This window comes from Athene cunicularia (assembly GCF_003259725.1).
Source record: "Athene cunicularia isolate RWA chromosome 13 unlocalized genomic scaffold, athCun1 chr13_part1, whole genome shotgun sequence".
NCBI classification, from domain to species: Eukaryota; Metazoa; Chordata; class Aves; order Strigiformes; family Strigidae; genus Athene; species Athene cunicularia.
The window spans coordinates 118271-130734 of NW_020799117.1; the positions used below are offsets into that span (position 1 = coordinate 118271).

The 12464-nt window shown below is 45.6% G+C and overlaps 1 protein-coding gene across 1 annotated transcript in view; it reads right to left on the reverse strand.

The window, feature by feature from the left end:
- Window positions 1-1777: 1777 nt before the first annotated feature.
- Window positions 1778-12464, reverse strand: part of LOC113485141 (C-terminal-binding protein 2-like) — a 12065-nt gene continuing 1378 nt past the window's right edge. Inside the window, 8 exon segments of the mRNA XM_026858074.1 lie at window positions 1778-5288; window positions 6340-6460; window positions 6981-7108; window positions 7272-7402; window positions 8185-8399; window positions 9023-9229; window positions 11667-11811; window positions 11890-12050. Of these exon segments, the coding sequence (XP_026713875.1) occupies window positions 5117-5288; window positions 6340-6460; window positions 6981-7108; window positions 7272-7402; window positions 8185-8399; window positions 9023-9229; window positions 11667-11811; window positions 11890-12050 (1280 nt within the window). The 3' untranslated portion in view covers window positions 1778-5116.

Consider the following 12464-nt stretch of genomic DNA (forward strand, 5'->3'; position numbering starts at 1 on the left):
CGTCGGGGATGGCGGACGCGGCGGCCTCCCCTGTGGGGAAGCGGCTCCTGCTGCTGCTGGCGGCGGGGGGCGCCGCAGCCGGAGCCCTCCCCAAGCCCGCGAGCGGGACTCGTCACAGGAAAACGGGGGCTTCACCCCAACTTGGAGGTAAAGAGACCCGACCCCCGCGGGTCAGCAGCGCGGGCGGAATGTTTCCGCTCGGCCCCAGAGCAGCCGCCGCCCCTCACACACGGGTCTGGCGCTTGACCAGCCGGTTACTGGGGAGCGGTTGAGATACAAAAGGACGTCCCTGGGAGCAGCTGTCAGTCATGATTAGTTTGAAGAGCTCTCATGCAGAACAGCGCAGAGCCCTGAACCTCCTTTTCAAGGTACCAAACACGTACAAAACCTTTCAGAGTACCGCACCTCTCAGCACAGCAGTGCCGGAAGGAGGAGCAGAGGCTGCGCTCCACACTGCAAGGAGGACGTTCTTGGGGCAATAAAAGTTGTTTTCTGATTCCTTGCTCTGGACGAGTGACATCTGATGCTGAATTAGCATCGAAGTTGCTTGTTTTCATTTATTCATTGTGCCAGGTTGGTTTAAGTAGATAAAATCTTTCCATCTCAGCTTCACTCAAACCTGAAGGTTGCAATTTACTGTACTGGGAAAGGGGTAAGGTGACGCCCCACACCAGTTTGTACAATGTGCCTGTTCTAAGAAGTGTTTCACCATTTCATCCCATTATATCTTTATGGTGTGATTTTAGTCCTGATGTGGCCTGCAGATAATACTGAACAGGCTCTAAGATCATTACATCAAGAGGCAGTTCAGATTTTGATTTACCACATGCCAATAGTTTCATTAACTCCCCCCCACTTTTCCTAAAAAAAAAAAAAAAAAACCAAAAAAAACCCCACACAGTACAGGAGCCAATATCTCATGAAACATCACTGAAGGGCAGCAGAGCCCTTCAGTAATTTTAAGGGTAAATCCAAGATCACTACTACATTCTTTGAAGACCAAGCTTTGCCCTCCTGTCCATTTCTTTACTGAAACAGTAAGATCATCAGCTATGTATCAGAAATAGTACTGTCACGTGAAAGATTCCAACCTGGTCCTGTGTCCTCTTCCCCTTCCACCAGCTCCAAGGCTGGAATTGCCATGGTAAGTCAGGCCAGCATGTCCCATATCCCATTTCCTGAGCACGGTGCTAAATATTCCAAGGGCACGCAGCACCAGTTAACAAATAGTGACATAATCCGCTCAGAACAGGAAGGGGTTTCCTGACCTCCATTAATGATCAACACAGAGCACAGGACATAAAACATAAATTAACTTAAATTTATGAAATACCTAACCACTCTCTACAATTCTGTTGCACCAACTTTTATTATATGTTAGAAAAATTAGTTTCATGGGCTAATTTTGTATATTAATTTCAAACACTCATTTACTGTAAAAGGGTGAAGACACCTATGGCTGTTTAAATGTCTGTATTTAAACTACACACTGACAAGGCTGCCAAACCCCTTCCCACAAATTCAACTTGGGAAGCCCCAGGCAAGACCCCAGGCTAAGCCCTGCAGAGGGCTGCTCCCATCTGCCACCTTCAGAGCCCAGACTGACGGTCAGTGCTCCGGAATCCAGGCGCTTCAAGAGCGGTTGATCCCGGGAGCGACTGTGCGGAAGATCCAACTTACCTGAGAAGAGCAGGATGGATGCAGATACTCACCTCTGCAGGTTTTCAACCCTCCCCTTCAACACTGTATCCAAGACCACCCCTTCCACAGACAGCAGCCACGTTCTTTGGAGAACTTTATTAAAATATATCCAAGAAGTAATCAAACATTTTCTCATGAGTCAGGAGAGAACTGAAGTGAGAAAAACATCTGTACAGAGGACAGTGCTGTAAGTTTTTGTTTACATGCTTTATTTCAATGTTTCACAGTTTAGTCATTGTCTACAAAAATATATTTCTGAAACTCTGAGTCCTCTATAAAAAAGCTGGTCAGCAGCAGTGACCCTGACAAACAGAATGTACCTTGGGACAGTGTGAGCACCTTCTGTAAGCAGATTAGTGCAGCGAGGGCACTCCTGCCTCACCCTGGGAGTCTTCTGTTCTTTGGGATTAAAGCTCTGCACTAGCTCTGAAGGCAGGCATTGAGAAAAAAAAAAAAAAAAAGTCCTTCCACTTCTGTATAACTGCAGTAAGCTTGGGAGGGGGAGCTGCAAGTCAGTGTATCACAGATTGCCCAGGAGAGCGCTGACAAAGGACTTGGCACTTGGGGGGGTGGAGAAGACCACAGGGTACTTCAGGACTGGTAGATTTTTCTTTGAGCTATCTGTTCAGAACAGCCTTTGTCTGGTGATAACAGGTACAGTCTATAAGCAGAGATACAAATGGCCTATGAGCAGAGTAGTCCTATAAGCACAAAGAGAGCCCTTCTTTGAGGTCATAAGGGTTCTGTTCATTTTTACCTCAGTATTTTCTGCTGTGGCTTTAGTCAAGGGGAAATTTGCCTTCATATCCAATCACAAGCCTACAGTGTTGGGCAGAACAGAGCCACTATCAATGCTGTCAGCTTCCACTCCCTAGTATCTGTAACTGGAAATATTTCTATGACATCAATTATTTAATTCCTAGGCTTGCTAGTCACCAGTATATTTAGACACTAAAACTAAGAATTGAGAAACTCAAGCATCCCCCCAAATTAGATCTTCCCACTCTTCTGCTCAGTTATTTGACTGGTCTATAGAGATACTTGCAGTTAAGAGAAAGAAATTGCTGCCTCTTTTAAAAAAATAAATCTATCTTGCATTGTGCTCTAGAAGAGACAGGGTCAATGTACTCTGATCCTCTGTATTCACAAAGCTCATAACTAGAAGCCCGTTACCACAAAATAGTCTCAGACCTGGGCCTCTAAACAGGGCAGGAATTCTCAGCAGCAAATAAGGAAAAAGTAGTTATCGACAGACTGCTTCCCTAACATGGTAATAGACAGAAGATGAGCTCTCAGTCCCTGAAAACTTCTCCCCATCTGTCTGTCAGAAGAACAGGTTTCTGAGCTAGTAACTTGTAAAATTTCCACCTCCTAGAGATCAGAGAACTCAGGAAAGTGCTGCTGGCTATTTTAGGTACAGCGGCAGTCAACGTTCTTCTGAGCTCTAGGATTTTGTTCAGAAAAAGTTCTCCTGCAAGTTGTGCCTACCATCAGTCCCAGTCTGATCAGCTAAACCTGAGCAGTAAAGGAGGTATATGAATTCTAAGTAGAATCAGCATCATCCAGGAAAACACAGAAGCCAAGAACCTTCACCGAGACAAATACCTGATCAAAAAAGACACTCAGCACTAGAGAACTAACATCTCACTAATGCTAAACAGTTAAAAGTGTCAAATCTGTAAGAAAAACCCTGAAGTTTACATCTTGCCTATTTTCCTTTCTTGAATTGCTGGAGGGGAGTGGGGGGGTGGGGGAGAAAGGGGTGAATCACTTCACTGTGTCAGCAGTAAGCCATCATAGGAAGGCAGTACTGGAGAAAAATTTAAAACCAGGAAAAAAAAAAAATCTGAAAATGTAGTGACTTCAAAAGCTTTTCTCAACTTTACGACCTGTAAACAGCCTCAACACAGGATTCTGTCCACACCTCACGGTGTGTTTCCAGCCTGTTCCCAGCTGCTGAGTTTCCAGCAGGGAGGCAGCAGGAGGCAAAGCCGCAGCGGTGTGCTCCCCACAGCCCCTGCCCCAGTGCACCCCAACAGGGGCAAACCAGCCAGGAACTGCTGCAGCTTGTGCGGGGTAAGGCTCTAACTGAAGTGTGACAAGGTGAGAAAAGTCAAGGAAGATTTGGAATTAAGGAAATATCTTTTCCTGTGGAACCTGTTTTGCTGAAGACTCCATACCCCTCAAAGCAGTGATCCACATTCACCCATTTGGGAAACAGGAAAAGACGAGACCAACAATCCTGCCTTGGCTTCAGGTGATGGGCTAAGAGCGTTCCCTCTCCTCTAGTATTACAAAGCTTCTTCACCTAAAACAACACTGTCTTGCCCTGCCCACTATGGGAGATGCAGTAGGCTAGCAGAGCTAAAGTCAATTAATTTGGTCAACTGTTAAAGCTGCCTTCTCCATCAGCACAGACAAGTGGTATGTTACTGACAGCTGATGCAGTTATGCCAAAAAAAAAATCTGTAGCAAAAGCTTAAAATTCTAATATGATAGATACCTGGTGGATAAACACCACCATTAGACCGTGAGGTACATGTGTGTGAGGGACCAGCAACTGCAGCTGCAAGTTATTGCTACCTGCTGTCTCCCAGTGTAAGTTTCTCCCATTTCCGCATTCTCTTGCCTTCTCCAAGTTACACAGACTCCAGGGTGAACTATTCTGAAGCCTCACAAACCCAGTGGCCACCAGAACACGTTTGATGACATATTAATCCCTTCCAAATTATTTACAAGGCTGGCTTTGAGACTGTTACTTTTATCTTCAGGCCTAGTACTGCATAGACAAAACTTTGTATGGTCAAGAACTAGCAATGCCTGCACTATGTCTGTTCTCACAGAAAACCTTAATTAAAACAAGCAAAAGTAATACACAGAGCTGAGCCTAGGCTGCATTCTATTATACCAAGGGCATGATAAAGACAATAGTCACAACTTCTCCAATTCACTAGTATTTTTCTAATATTCCCCATGGCTACTTAGAGACATTCAGCCAAATTAAATTTAAGCTACAAGTCACAACTGAAAAGTGTGCACTGCAGTCTGGTGTTGGGAACATGAAGGGCCATCATCCCTGACCAGGCAGCTCCACTTCTATCTTCCAGTGCACAAGGACAGTTCCCTGTCACAGGCAACTGAGGCAGATATATGGGAAAACTCATTCGTTAAACCAAGTATTTCTGAGGGGAGGCAAGGTCACTGCTGCCCTGCCCCAGAGAAGGAGAAAGATTCATTGAGAGATTAAAACAAAAGGGTTACAAAATAAAGGCAAGAGCTAAAGTTTGCCGGTAATGAAATGCATCCTCCCGTCCTGTGTGAACAGGAAACAGTCTCTGTAGGGTGTTAAAGAAGGTCCAAGGAGGAGATACCCTCCTACTTTTTCTGCTGCCAGAGGAAAGAGAGAAAGATGCTGTTATTGGTCAGCAGGAATCTCTCTGTCTGCATCCAGTTTGCTCGTGTCTCCTGGGGAAGGGGTACGCGGTGCAGAGTGAGGGACGGGAGGGATCCCATGAGCTACCATCCCTTCCACCACGGGCGGTTCTGGTAGCCCAGGGGTGGCTACTCCCACTACTCCTGGAGGAAACCTAAAACCAACAGAAACATAGGAATTACAAGCTTCTCCAGCAGTTATGCAAGGGGAAAGGAGCCGTGCCCTCAGGCACCTGCTGAATACAAGCGCCTTTCTCTAAAGGAAATGCTTAGAGCACGGGGAAAGTCTCCAGAGCAGCAGTTATATCCCAACACCAAAGGGCAGCTACTCTCAGGCAGGCAGAGACTCTCAGGTCACATACTAAGCGTTTAGAAAACAGGCACAGAATTAATCTCCAGTGGAAAACAGTGTGAGGCACCATATGAAGGAACCCTGAAGGGCTGAAAATTCCCCCCCATCAGCAGGAGGAGCACAAGCTGCCAGTTATCCTTCACTGGGCTCAAAGACAGAAGTACGGAGCTGAACTAACAGAACAGCTAGACACAGAATGACAACAGGAGAGATACACTCATGAATTGCTAATGAACTTCCATTCTGCCCCCCTGTGCCTTCTCCAATAAACGTATCTGAACCTCTGTAGAACTCTCAAAGAAGGGAACAGAATGTGTTTCCTACTTTGCAGATGGGAGAAAAACAGAAGGGAAGCAACCCACCCACAGTCACTTGGCAGGTCTGTAACAGACAAATATACTGAAATACACCTTATTTAGGCCACTGCCCAAATCCACTGGACAATGGGTTTTTATACAGAAAGTCTTAATAGTCTTTAATAGTCCATATTTGGGCCACAGATAAAAATTGTGCTTTGTTTATACAGTCCTAACAATAGGCACAACTTCTAACTGTTAAGATCCGGGCCTCTTTCAGGGACCCAGCAGGCTTTCTTATATCCAGTTATCTCTTGGGCAGGTCTTGCAAGAATTTGGAAAAATTAATCAGTATGCAGCTGGAACTAAATATGACCAAGTAAACGTTAAATCCTAGTACAGCTTCAGAAGTGCTGCTGTCAAGTTTCTGGAAGGAGCCTGCATACAGAGTACACAGCTTGCAGGTACAAGCAGTTCTCAAGCCCAAGAGGGATGTCAGCCTGCTTCGGCAGGCAGACACGCTTGGAAGCAGTCACCTGACCAACCTGCAGATCTCACCTGTATGCTGCAGCGCCGTTGAGCTCTGGGTGCACAGTAGCAGGATCAATACTGGACCACTGAGCTGCTAACAGCAAGTACTCCTTATTAACACAGTTCCTCAAAGCATCAGGTATGTGACCTGCAAGAGCACCAAGAACAACAAAAAAACAGGACATGAGTAGGAGGGGCTCGTTCCCTGAAGCATTTACAGAGGAACGTAGAAAGGAAACACACATCTTTTCCATCTACCTCCACAGGATAACACTGGGCAGGGCAGGCCCTCCTCTGAACAACCTGCCCCTGGAAAAGACAAGAAACCGATCCTTTCTTCCCACTTCTGTGATCTTGTGGAATGCCAAGCCTCGCCTTCCTCAAGAGACAATACATACTACTCCAGAAAACACAAGTACAGTGTGACTGAATTATTGCAAAGTATTTGGAAAATGTACTAGGTATGAGGCTTTTCCAGGGAGGGGAAGTGCCACTCCAGCACCAGTTACAAGATTCTCAGAAAGGAAACAGACAATTATCAACTTACACTCCAGTTCCAGAAACCAGTTACTGAGTCTTTCAGAACAATCAGCAATAATCCTTGCAGTGAACTAAGAGAAGAATACTAATTCAGCAGCAGCTGCGGAGCACACAGCCTTCCTCCTTACCTGTAATAGCCCTGCGGATCTCTTTAGCTGCATCTTCTCTGGATTCAATGGAAGCCTGCTCACTGTACCAGGCAGTGTGAGGGGTGCAGATCACATTGGGTGCATCTTTTAAGGGCCCCTGAGCAAAGCTGTGGGGGATGGGGAGAAAAAAAAAAAGTGGTTTCTCTCCAGAAGCGATAACTGTGTCTGCCCTCTCGGGTGTCACTGTGACGCGGATAGCAAAAAACCTGAAAGAATCACCCAGCACAGGCGCGTCACAGGACAGAAACAGGCAGGCAGGTGCAACATTACCTGAAGGGCTCAGACTCATGCACGTCCAATGCGGTTCCTCTGATTCTCCCCTCTTTCAAGGCTTGCGCTAAGGCCTTCTCATCTACCAGCCCTCCCCGGGCTGTGTTCACTAAGAAGCAGCCCTGGCGCATCTGGAAGAAGGAAAATATTAAGTAGATTGAGAACCAGAGTTTTCACGGAGGCTAAGTGAATCTTGGGAAGTCTACTGGAAATGAGCAGGAGCCTGCAGTGATTAGATGAGGCCTGGACGAACTAGGAGTGCTCTCACTGCAAAGCTAACCACAGGGGAAATGCCTGCAAGCAATGCTTGAGAAATTTGCTTTAAAAATGAACAAACAAAACCACAAGACAACAAGGGCAAAAGTGGAACTCTCAAGTTCTGCACTCTATATTCATCCTACTACATTCAAAAGGAAAGAGGACATGAATCAAGTATCCAGCTATACAAAACTGGACTACAACGTCCAGATGTCTCTCGTGAAAGCACTGAAAAGCATTCATAGACTAGTGGAGTAGAGCCCGAGACTGACTGTGCAGTGGGCTTGGGCAGAGAGGCTTTGGCAGAGCCGTGTAAAGACACTTACACAGTCCCAGCCACACCACATCTGGCTCTGACCAGCAGCATCAATTCTGCATTTTAAAGGCAATCTCAAATTACTGAATCACCTAAAACATTCTCTTTAAACAAAATTACTTGGCAAGAAGAGCCAATCTTATTCTTCTCTTAACATGGAACTCTCTACAGCACAAAGCACAGGCACCCGGATCCACACGCTCCCAGCCTCCAAAGGCAGCAGGAGGCACACCACAGAGGCAGCAGGATTCACACGCTCTCAGCCTCCGTGAAAGCAGCAGTTTCTGTTTGCATTCATTTCCACAGTGCTCTGTGGGGGAAATCAAGCTCCTGCTGCACCTGTTTAATAGTGAAGTCATTGATGAGGTGATGGTTATGTTCATTCAGGCTGCAGTGCAATGTGATGCAATCGCTGTGCATTAGTAGATCCTGCAGGGTTCCTACTCGTTGTAAACCCAAGGATCGCTCCACTCCATCCGGCAGATAGGGGTCATAGAAAATCACGTTGAAGCCAAAGGACTTGGCTCGCAGAGCCACTGCCTGTCCAACTCGGCCTTCACAAAAGAAAACCCACAATCATCAAGGAAAGGTAAAACAAACTTTAAAGACAAGATACTGGGGTAGACTGGGAGCCTACACTGGAGTTTATTGCCAGGGCCCAAGGTGCTGCAGCCCCGGAAACCCCTAGGATTGCCGCAGGGATCCAGAGGAGGTTATTCAGTGCTGATCCCATGTGCCTCATTCTAGTCCTTCCCCATGCAATAGCCAGAGCTTGCCCAGAAGGAGGCTCTGTTTTCCAAACCAAATCTGGACCCTGAGTCAGAGGCAATAATAATCTGACTACAAGAACTTGGAGAAGGAACTGGCAGCTTTCAGGTGGCTTTGTTACTGATACAGAGCCTAGCACACAGGGAAACAGTCACCGAGAAGAGCTGTCTGAATGTTCTAATTCTTCTAGCCATTTCAATACCAAAAAAAAAAAAAAATCCCCAATCCCAGGACATACACCCAACTCTTGAAGATATCCAGCATCACAGAATAGGGCACTAGCATTCCTTATGAGTCAGTGTGTTTCACAATGAACAGCTGTAAAATTATCACTTGTTCAGTCTGTAACTTTCAGGTTCCCAAAAGCTTTCACAGTTGACTTTTTAATCTAACAATTCCCATCACTTACCTAGTCCAATGATGCCCAAAGTCTCCCCACGGATACGCACAGCGCCTCCAGCCACCTCTCGAATCTGCTCTACACTGGAGGCTCGATTCCCTTCCCGCATCGCCTGATGCAGCCAAGTAACACGGCGATAGAGGTTCAAGATGTGGCAGAGGGTGGAGTCGGCAGTCTCCTCTACTGAGGAGGAAGGGATGTTGCAAACTGCAATGCCTACAAAGCCATAGAGGGCATATAAGATTTTTAGCATCACAATGCTAAGCCAGCATAGAGCTCTTCAGGTGTAAGTGCTGAAGGGTAATTCAGAACTACTGCCAAGAAACACAGGATTCATCCAGAAACTCATTCTACAGCAACAGATGCAACTAGACAGCGTTTTAACTCCAAGGAAATACAATTTTTTCCTTATAAATATCCACATGATTGACACCCTCACCAGGAAAAAAAACAGGCTGAAATTAAAAAACTAGGTCATACAAGTGACGCAAGAAACTGACTGTTTTAGAAGATACGCATCCAAAAAGATGCACTCATTCCAGAGATACTCCTGACAGATTCACTGGCAGACTGGAGAAGAATTAAGACAGATGGTTGAGCTCTTCCGTGCTTCACAGTCCAGATGCTCACTGCAAGCATCAGCTTCCCCAGGAGCAACAAATAAGTAACTAACTCATTAAATGCAGAGAAGCTGCAGGAGCCTCTCTAAATCCGCTTGAAGTTACACTTTAAAATAACAACACAGAAGACTCCCACTCTAGAGTAACACAGAGCAGCAAGGGACCATAAAACCCATGGCTAGAACTATTAGGTAAATTACTAATGCAAACAAAGTTAAAGCCCTGAAAGCACAAATTACTGTCAGGGAAGGGAAGGATGGAACAATGTAGCAAATCTGGTCATTCCTGAGCAGTCTATTGAAAAAAAACAAACCAAAAACAAAAACGCAGAGGGGGCGGGGCGGCAGCCAGGGCTGGCAACATACCACTTCACTTTCACTACTGCTATCCTTCATTCAACAAACCAGCCAAGAAATGAAAATAACTAGATGAAAAAAATGGTCTCTTCCTAAACATAACCCTAGCCACTTGCCAAACCAAGGAATCCTTCCTCCTCGAAAGTCCACCACATACCTAAAAACTAGGAATAAAATCTAGGCAATGGCTGAAGGCACATAAAACTCAGCAACACATCACTGTTTTGTAAGCCTATTACAGAGAGGACATTTGACTCAACTCAGATCACACTCTCCCAAGAGACCTAGGAAAGCAATAGCCACACACAGCGCCAGATATCCGACTCCTTTTCTCTATCAAATCCTGTGCAATTGTGCCGTAATGCCACAGATGACTCGGAGACATGAGGAAGGGAGCCAGGGAAACCTGATTTCTTCTCATCTCACTTCAGACAAGCCACATGCATTCACCTCTTACACAGCTATGTGTGTTTACACATAATATTACACCCTAATGTAAGAAAACACAAACTGTTTTGATTTAAAGATTCAGAACACAAAGAACAGCATCTTACCTCAGATTGAATTAAAAGTCCTGACTAAGCATGAAAATAATCATTAATTGTCCATGAAAAAGAAAATCTGGCGGCGCATAAAGATTGTGGTACTACCACTCCAGAGCAAAAGTGGCAAGCAGCAGTCTGGTGGTAAAAGAACTTTGACCCATGTCTCCTTGGGTTTGTGAGAGTGGAGTGGGGGGAAAGGGAAAGCTCTGAATGTGAATTAATCAAAGATATGGATGGTGACTTTAAATCGAGAGCCTTAAAGAGTAGATTAGGTTCCAAAATCAGCCCAAAAATGTAATGACTGGATGGCAGCCAAAGACCTTGCCAGGAATTCTTGAAACTATTCAGAAAAAACATTGAGGTGAGAACTCTTTAGACCCAACTCAAGCGCTAGACAAATATGCACCTTCATTTACTTGAAATCCATCTGTTCTTACAGACCTGGAAATTGTAATGCCTATTTCAATTTTATATATAAATACTTGCATTTGATTTAAGCTCCATCTGACCTGCGTTACATTCAGAAATCTGACAAATTACTGACATAAACCTAAAAAAAGGGGCAGGGTACCCAGATGATCTGCCTCACCCAGGAGACTACAAGGTCCAGAAATCTCACTGCCATACATTTAAGAAAGAACAGCTTTTTGTCACCTGATCCAGAGACTCCTCACATGTTGAGGACTCTAAATGGATCAGTCAAAGTGCTGAATTGGATCCTACCTGCATATAAAAAATTAACAGGAAAACTCACTTAACAAGCATTTACAGTGAGTTACCCTGTACCCACATCTGCAGTCTGCTTCTGAATATCAGTCTGCTCACTTCTTTCCCCACAAAAAACTACCTCACAAAAAGTTACCTAGACACCATATTCAGGATCCTGAATCCCAAATAACAGCAAAGATGCTGACATCTTTAGCAGAGCAAGCCGAGAACTGAAAATCCTTCTTTCAAGCCACCTACCAGCTCCGATATCAGTCAGCTTCCTAAAGATGCCTGGTACTAAGCAGCTGCAAATCTTTTTACATAAGGCATTAAATGGACTCAGCTATAAAACAGAAAGACATGTGCAGTGCTGCACCTCACATTCAGTTCTGATCATAACAGAGCCCTAACGGTGTTATCATACCTAATTCTGCAGCAGATTTGATGTCAACATTGTCATAGCCACTGCCAATACGCACAATGACCCTGAGGGCTTTGAATTTCTCCAGATCCTGACGAGAAAGGGTAATGGTGTGATACATCAGAGCTCCCACCGCCTCATTCAGCACCTACAACAAAAACCAGCCCAAATCAATCTCTGCTTTGAGGCAGAATGCATCTGAACGCTCACACATTTTTTTGCCCACCTTTTCATGGATTTCCTGAGTTGACTGAGCATCACAAAATGCCACCGTAGCAACATCCTTCAAGATAGGCATCTCCACTGTGCAATCCCGTCCATCCAGGAGTGCGACCAGTGGCCGTGCTGGCATCGGGCCATTCACAATCGGAGGCCGAATGCCTGTTAACAACAGTCAGCAGCAGCGATTAATGAAAGGCATTTGCTAGTCCAACAAGTCAGTAGTTCTGTTGGAGTTCGATGGTATTAGGAAGGGATTAGTCAAAGCAAAAGCAATAAACAGGAAACAAACACAGGGAAATTAACTTAGAAAAAAATTTGCTACCACTATATAAAGAAAAAATAAAACATATTTTATCAACCAGGAGATAATGGAGGCGGTGCACTCAGAAGCACGCCGCCCTGCTCCAGACTCCCGCAGCGACGCAGAAAGGCACTTCAGGCCTACAGCCCCTCAACCTGCCCCGACGCGCCGGCACAGCACGTCCATCTGCTGCTGAAGCGAGCAGAAGCTCGTCCGCTGGCGCGGCCCCCGGCAGCACTGGGCGGCCGCCCCTTTCCCGAAGGGCGAGGCGAGGCGCG